This window comes from Chelonoidis abingdonii, chromosome 25 (genome assembly GCF_003597395.2).
Source record: "Chelonoidis abingdonii isolate Lonesome George chromosome 25, CheloAbing_2.0, whole genome shotgun sequence".
NCBI classification, from domain to species: Eukaryota; Metazoa; Chordata; order Testudines; family Testudinidae; genus Chelonoidis; species Chelonoidis abingdonii.
The window spans coordinates 19,130,628-19,139,419 of NC_133793.1; the positions used below are offsets into that span (position 1 = coordinate 19,130,628).

Below are 8,792 nucleotides of genomic sequence, written 5' to 3' on the forward strand. Positions count from 1 at the left end.
GATTAAATTATCTTATGTAAGAACAGCCTGATATTCAGATGTGCAAGATCCTGAGTCAAAAGTCCCATTGGGTTGAATTTTCAGAGAAATTTAAGAGATTTAGGAATAAAACTTCCATGAACTTACAATCCAAACCCTCTTTTTAAAATCATGTTAGCGTGCCTAAAGAGTGTTTGCTGGACACATTCATTTAGTATGATCATTATTACTGTCCCTTAGTATTACATAATGGGTTTTTTTAACAAATAGGTTTCACAATATACAAGGTCTTTATCCATAAAAAGGGTAAAGTTAATGTCTAAAATTTAAGTCACCAATGAACCAGGCTTTGCACCAACACTGCAAGTTTGGGTAGTCAGGAGTTTCATTAAACCCTCTACAGAATTCCTGCATTTTAGATGCTCAAATGCTCTCATTTTCCTTTGATTTTCCCTCACATTCTCACAGTGTCTAAGAGCACTTTCTGCTGGAAGTCACTGACCATGATATCTTGCACTCATCATGTGTTGTTCATCTTTTCAATCATACCCTTAGGGATCACTCTAAGCATTCCAATAATCGCTGGGGTCGTGTGTTCTATGTTTCCATAATCAATCTACTTTGTGGAAGTGTTCTTCATACTTTGCAATCTTGTCTTCTTGTTTATTTTTTAAGACACTGGTTGCTGGTATGGCACTATCTATTAACATTTGCCTTATTTTTCTGCACTGCTAAGTCTGTGACAATTGCCAGATTCCATAAAATCTTAGCCTCTTCATTCTCTAGAGGACTTTTGATTTGGTGGTTGTAATAAAACAAAATTCATTTAAATATGCACTTCCACAGAGACTCCAGTGCAGGAACTTGGTGGCCTCGTGTGTCATCTTCTCTCCTAGTCAACCTCAGCAGATGCTCCACATTCTCTTCCTTTTCAGAACACATTCTGCAGTTCAGGGAACAGTTATTTTGATTGATCTTTCTTCTGTGTAAATAACCCTTAAGGACTTCTGTACTCATACTGAGGATCTCTGTCTCTCTTTTCCAATATCCTTGTAGAAGCCATGAGTTTATTCATTGTCTATCCCTAATAGATTTGATCTCTCTCCACCACTGTCCATGCACTCATTTCTGTGTAAATCTCTGGAATCTTTCTGGGGGGATTTCCTTTCTGCTGTCTGATATGGGCTGGAATGCACTCGTGGTCTTTGGTTTTTATCACCACAAGATCACCTCTTTCTCTGTCTCATTTTTAATATGTTTTGATGTTATATTCTTAATTATCAACCTCTTCCTCCACAGATAACAGACCTTTTCCTTTATCACACTGTCGGACATCCTGTCTGTGTCCTGACTGCTATTCAAAACTTGTTGCATCACTAGCAGCTGTCTTGTTTGGATGTCAAATTTTTACTTATCCCCTTGATTCCACTTGATCACCCCAGCAGTGTGTCACATTACTGTTGTTCCTGTGTCATTGCTTCTACCAAAATGTTTGCATGTGGGTCAACATGACCAGGGTCGGCTCTACTATTTTTAACTCCCCAAGCACCGCGCTGAATTGCCGCCGGACGGCGGGGGCAGTCCGTGTGCCATTAGGGCGGCACGCACGTTTCCATGGTGGCGGTAGTTCGTGGGCAGCTTCTGTCTTCAGCCAGAAGACAGAAGCTGCTCCGCCGCAGACAGTTGAACATAGAATCTGCTGCCGAATTGCTGCTGCCGTGGAAACGCGTGTGCCGCCCTAACGGCACATGAACTATCCCTGCCGCCCGGCGGCAATTCAGTGTGCTGCTTGGCAGCAAAAACACAGGGATTGTCGCCCCTTGCAGATTGCAGCCCCAAGCACCTGCTTGGAATGCTGGTGCCTGGATCCGGCCCTGAACATGAGTAATCTCCCTTTTCAGGCCTTCAGTCTCCGTTTATGTAAATAATTCTATTTTGCTATGAAACTCTCAGTTGCCCAGTAAGTCTATGCTCAGTTGTTTCTTTCTCGTGTTATCATTTCTCTACTTCACGTCTTGGAGCATTCATGTCCTCCAACCTCTCTCTTCTGGTTTTGCCCAAACCCAACCTTAGATCACTTCTTGGTTTGTGTTATGAGTCTTTTTCACTCTTTGGCTGAAAATGATCTCTGGGTTTCTTGAATTGTTTGGATGGTTGCATGATATCAACCTGGTATTACCCACTTCCACACATACCCTTTGGCAGTGGAGGAGCCTATCATACAGCTAAGCACTTCTGAGGCCCTCTTTTTGGCAGTTGTAATATTTATTAATTTGCCTGTGTTCTCTGTATGTGATTGGGTTATCAGCCTGTGCCCAAACCAGTATTTCTAGGTCTTGGGAGTTTACTATTTTTATTATTATTTATTATTATTATATTATTATAGAAATCCTAGATATTTTAATAGGGATGAATCCAATAAGATACTACAGATATTAAATACTCTACAATGGCAGTTTTCAACCTGTGATCTGCAGACACCTGGGAGTCCACAGATGAGGGGTTCGCACCTCCATTGAAATTTTTTTATGGGTACGCAAAAGAAAAAAAGCCCCAAAACCACTGCTCTACAAAAATTACAAAATATAATAGACAAAGAGGTACTTATAGAATGGGCCAGATCCTCAGTGGGTGTGACTCAGCCATAGCACCACTGGCGTAAAGGGGCCAGATCCCCAGGTGGAGTAAAAGCAGCTGTATCTCTGTTGATGTTGGAGGGACAGATGAAAGAGTTTTAAGGCTGGAGAGAAACAGGAAGTGAGAGAATTGCTTTATGTACAGGTGGTTAGGGCCCTCACCTTAAATGCAGGCGATCTAGTATCAACACCCCCTTTCTACAATGCCTCTTTAATTATTTAACCACAGTGGAACCGATTCAACAGGAGACACAAAGTGAGGGAGACATCAGACTGTCCCGCAGTCCAAGCAGGGTGCGGTTTTTTGTCAATACCTATGGGGCCTAATTCTGCAATTTAGGTGCTTAAAGTGGCAGGTAGGGGCCTAAGTCCTGTTGTGCATCTGGCCCATCTTGTCTCTGTACAACACACAAATTGCAGCCAGCTTATCACTGTTGCTTTCTCTAAATCTTGTCTATTTAAAAATATATATTTTACAGGATAAAATAGGACTTTCTTTCTATTCATCCACTGAAGAGATTATCTCTATATGCCATTTTAATTCACTTTTATGATACGACTTAATTTTATTTTATTTAAAATACACGTTGTACAACCTGGAATAGGGCTCTCTTTACATTCATGCTACAAAGAGATTAAGTTCACATGCTGTTTAAATTTACTTTTATTAAAAGTGTTCATTTCATTTGTTTTCTCTCATCTTCCAGATCACAGTTTTCCTGAATAAATGCCAATGAAAAATCAAACCACAGTAACTGAATTTATTTTCTTGGGACTTTCCAGTGACCCACAGATGAAGATTTTCCTCTTCTTGGTGTTTTTAGTTATTTACTTAATCACTATGAGTAGCAACATAGTGATTATGGTGGTGATAAGAGCTGATTCTCACCTTCACACCCCTATGTACTTCTTCCTCTTCCATTTATCCTTTGTTGATATCTGCTATTCCTCAGTCAGAGTGCCTAACACGCTGAGGAACTTCCTAGCAGAGCACAAAACTATTTATGTCAATGGCTGCATTGCTCAGATGTTCTTCATCCTCCTCTCAGGTGCAGCTGAAAGTTTCATTCTCTCAGCCATGACTTATGACCGCTACGCTGCCATCTGTGACCCATTGAGTTACATGGAGAAAATGAGAAAAGGGATCTGTGTTCAGCTGGTGAGTGGGGCATGGACCACAGGCTTCTTTTATGCCCTTCTTAACACTGTTTTTACTCTGAAGTTGCATTTCTGTGGCTCCAATCAAATCCATCATTTCAGCTGTGAGCTTCCTCCTCTGTTACAACTGGCCTGTACTGAGACCCTCACCAATCAAGTGGTGCTTCTTACTTCTTTTGTGATATTTGGCTCAATCTCCTTCCTCTTCGTGCTGATCTCCTACGTTTACATGATCTCCACCATACTGAGGATACGCTGTGCAGAGGGCAGGCATAAAGCCTTCTCCACCTGCAGCTCCCATCCAATTGTGGTTGTCTTGTTGTACCTGACAGGTTTTTTCCAGTACACAAAACCCATCTCTGTCTCCTCTGTGGTGCTGGATGAAATATTCTCCATCCAGTACAGTGTCTTGACCCCCATGTTAAACTCCATCATCTACAGCCTGAAAAACAAGGAGGTGAAAACAGGTCTAAGGAAAACATTGGGAAAATTAAAGTTTATCAGGTAACGATGATCTTAAATAAACTAAATTACATGTTTTTACATCAGAGAGCATAGAACTGTGGATAACTGATGTTTGGGAAATTCTCAGCTCAGGTAACTGACGGACACATTGGGACAAAACCTCAGTTGGTCTAAATGAGTGTGGCTCAAATGATGTCAGCGAGCCAGATTCCCAGTTGTACAAGAGTCACAGGAACACGGGGACTGGATCTTGGGTCTCCTAAATCCAGAGTGTGTGCTTTGAGCACTGGGCTGTGGAATCAATCACACATTTCTTCCTTTCCTCTATCTCCATATCTCTTAATCTGGCCTACTGACTGCAGGGGATCTATGGCGAATTTATGCCAGCTGAGATTCTGGCCAATTCTATAAATCTCTCCTCTTCCATTGTGGAGAGAGCCATGGTGCCAAATTCTGGTTTTGTGAATCTCTGTGATTTTCTAGGCATTTCAAAGTTAGGCTCTGCAATGCTCAGCATTACATCTCCTATGTCCTTTTGCGAACCTACTCCTTGGTGTAAATTGACATGGTGCTGTTAAGTCAATGTAGGTACATGAATTTACATCAAATGTGGCTCTGACCATAGTGTTCATATTCTAAAGTGATTTTGTTTTCCTCAAATTTCACTCATTGTCAAGTTGGAAAACGCTGTGTATCGCTGAGTGTCCACTGACATCATAAACGTAGTAGGAAGTGGTGCAGCTACTCTGCACCCAAGTGAAATTCACCTTTAGATGCAGAATCCCAGCTGGTGAAAAGCAGCATAGCTCCACTGAATAAACTGGACTACTCCAATACCTGCCAGCTGAGGATCTCATCTCAGTGAACAAAGATATGACTTTGAATTCATCCATTGCCAATGTTTGAATTATAGAGATATGGTCTGGGATAAATGAAGAGTCAACCAATAGGTTGAGCTATTCATATGAGTCTAGGGGAGTCAGGCCCAACTCCTATTGGATGGGAATAACTTAGTGCCAGCCTCTTGCTCAAGGTCAGCCTGAAAATCTGTGGAGAGCAAGACATGGAATCCCGATCTCTTCATTCCCTGTCTAGTGAGTTCAGCCACAATTCCATACATGTGCCCACTTCCATCACTCTTCCCATCCCATCCTAGTACTGATGTCATGCACTGTCTGCCCCATTTACGAAAGACACCACCCTCTGCTCCCATTTTCACAGGGAGAATTTCTTCTTTCAGATTCTTCACACAAAATAAATAGAGCTAGTTGAATAATGGGAGTATTTACATGAAGAAAACCATCTCCGTCTTTGTTATCCAAATTCAGAACTTTTGCAACCTGCTTACTAAGCATCACTCTGTTGTACTCTCAGTTCTTCATGGCAGCAATCATGGATACTTTTAAGTTTGTTAGTTCTGGTCAACATTTTTACCATGGTTTTTTTTTCAGTTTTCAAAGTGTGGTTTCACCATGATAGAATTTTCTTTTCCTGGAAAATCTGGATTTTGAAGTAAAATATTTCAATTTTTCATACGGAAAATCTAAACAAAAATTTCAATTCAATTTGACCTCTCAAAATAAAATCATAGATTTTCTTTCAAAATGTCAAGCTGAAATAAAAAAAAATTGAGCTGACATTTCAATTTAAAATGACAAAATTACTCATCTCAATGTAACTTAGATCAAAATATTGATTGAGAATGAAACTGACACTTCAAAAGGCTGGCTTGTTTCAAGAAAAATGGACAAAATGAAATGCTTAGATATTTCTGCATTTAAATATTTTATGATTTTTTCCTTTCACAAAAATGTTGACATTTCAACTTCCTGGCCTATTTTTTCATTTAAAACAAATTTTAAAATATGGAATTTACTGAGTAATGAAAATTTCTTTTTCTGACCATTTATAAAAGCCATACAGAATGAAGCATGACAAGGCCTTAATCTCACCTAATTGTAATATAAAATAAATAATAATAAAAGAAGATGTGGTATTTCCAGATTCTTTATTTGTTATATTTAATTCTTTTCGGTCATGGACTTTCTTTAATTTTATCTGAAGCACAAAGACTAGAAGTTGGTTGGTGTTTAATAGATGCTTCATAGTAATAATCATCTGTAATTTGAGTAAAATAAATGGGCAAATGTATTGCAGAGGTTAATATATTAATGCACATAAAATATTGTTGAGATCTCTGGGACAAGGATGTTACTGAAGAACACTGCTTTTTGTAACGCAATTTTCTGTGTCACAGAGTCATAAAAGTAGCCATGCTGAGACAGACCTGCCATCTAAATCCTCTATTCCATTTCTGAGGGTGACCAGGAACAGATGTTCAGAGGAAGATTCAAGAACCTTACAATAGACATGAAATTTAATATCCCTCTCAGTAATATTATCATAATTAATCATAACAACTCTGGATATTTTTTCATACCCTATTTCTTTTTAAATTTTTCTACATTTATGGTCTCAGCGTATCCTTGTGGCAAGGAGTTCCACAATCTAATCGTGTGTCTTCTTCATAACATCTGCACATGCATGGAAAACCATCTCAACACTACTGCATCAAATCACCTTCATCATCTTATATATCTTTATAGAAAGAAAGAAAGAAAGAAAGACTTGACTGAATGGGTGTTTTCCATTCAGCTCTTCTGGTTATTGTGCATTTCTTCTTCTCTACAGACATGATACTACATGCACTGGAGTGTTTAGACTAATTGCACAGATCTCCGTAGCCTTTCTGCATGTAGATATCCATCTGAGGAGAGCAGGACTTTCACTTTTAGACCACCTGCAGGCTTGACCCCAAACAATGCTGTGTATCATCCCAATCCTGCAGACAGATTCACAGTGATTGCAATGGTCCATACTCACACTTAATTTGTTCTCCCTGTTCACTGGAGTGAGCCTTTTGCAAGACTGGGCAAAATGTGAATATTTGTATGAACATCTGAGGTTTCACAAAGCCTATGGAAGTGAAAAGTGGTATCTACGAGTCGATAATTAAGCCTGCACTTTGGTAGGGCTCTGAATGCTGGGTACTGAGCAAGAGACAGGAACAGATCTTGAATACAGTGGAAAGAAAACCATTAAGATTGGTGCTTGAAGTTACAAAGATTGACCATGTTTGGAATGAACAAAGTAGGGGAAGTGTGAAGGTGGTACCAGTTATAGAAAAGCTGAGGGAGGCCAGGCTTAGAGTATGAAAAGAATATCGGATAACAGAGGTTATCATGTAGGAGAGGAGGGTAGGTAGACCAGAACTAGGTGAACTGGTTGAAGTAAAGGATTGATTAGCTACAGAGTTTCCGAGAATAGCATTCAAGACAGACTGGAATGGATTAGAGAAGACACAAAGAGCCAATCCCATATAGATGGGAGTAGGTGGAAGAAAGATGAGTCCAGTAAGTGGTAAAAGGTTAGATACTATATTCAAGATTGTCACTATGACAGATATGAAAGTGCCTGTAACATCCTGCACAAACCCTAAGAATTACCAACTATTGAATTAAGTAAATATCTTTGAAGTTGATTATATAAAAATGCAAATATTTATGTTCTCTACAGTATTTTATGGAGCTCATTTAGAGGAAGTTCTGAATAGCATCTCTGGGAGACATTAGACTTCAAAGACATTGGGGCAGACAGTGAGTATAGTGGTTTTGAGCCTTGGTCTACTAAACCCAGGATTGTGGAGTTCAGCCCTTGAGGGGGCCACTTAGGGATCTGGGGCAAAAATTGGTCTTTCTAGTGAAGGCAGGGGACTGGACTGATGACCATATCAAGGTCGCCTTCCAAGTTCTAAGGAGATTGGGCATATCTCCTATTAAAAAAAAAAAAGTAGATTTTCAAGGAAAGAGAGGAAGGGATATGACTGACTCGCTCTAAGAATCCTGCATTTTGAGCAGAACCATTGTCCTCTCTATTTTCAAGGTCTCTGTCAAAGAGCGTAAAGGGATAATGAGTCACTCACAGAAGGATTCTTTTCTGAGCTAGGATGGATATACTTGAAACAGCAAGAAAAATCCTGGGAAGAGCATTGAAGGAAGCTTTGCCAGAGCCCAGGCTGCAGTTGGGTTTGGTGATCAGTGGTAAGCTTAATTAGCATTATGTATAGAATCTTTATATTTACAATACTTGTATGCTCGTACGTGCTTTTACTTATGAATAAAAATGCTTTGCTTAGACGAGCTTTGTGGTAAACCTTACAAATATAACTGTCATAAACAGATAAGTAAGAGTTAATAGAACAGAAGTACTTATACTCTTTTACCTATAAAGGGTTAACAAGTTCAGTGAGCCTGGCTGTACCTGACCAGAGAACCAATCAGGGACAGGATACACTTTCAAATCTTGAAGGGAGAGAAGTTTTTGTGTGTGCTGTTAGTTTTGTTGTTTTCTCTCTGGGTCTGAGAGTGACCAGACGTGCAACCAGGTTTATCTCCAATCTCCTCGATACAGGCTCTATAAGTTCAAAATAGTGAGTTCTAGGTAGAGAAGGTGAGTTAGGTCTGTTTGTTTCTTTATTTGCAAATGTGTATTTGG

At 39.6% G+C, this 8,792-nt stretch overlaps 1 protein-coding gene across 1 annotated transcript; it reads left to right on the forward strand.

The window, feature by feature from the left end:
* The first annotated feature begins 3,342 nt into the window (after nucleotides 1-3,342).
* LOC116833916 (olfactory receptor 5G9-like) lies at nucleotides 3,343-4,281 on the forward strand. The gene has a single exon (XM_032795687.1). The coding sequence runs from the start codon at nucleotides 3,343-3,345 to the stop codon at nucleotides 4,279-4,281; it is 939 nt and encodes a 312-aa protein (XP_032651578.1).
* Nucleotides 4,282-8,792: the final 4,511 nt, after the last annotated feature.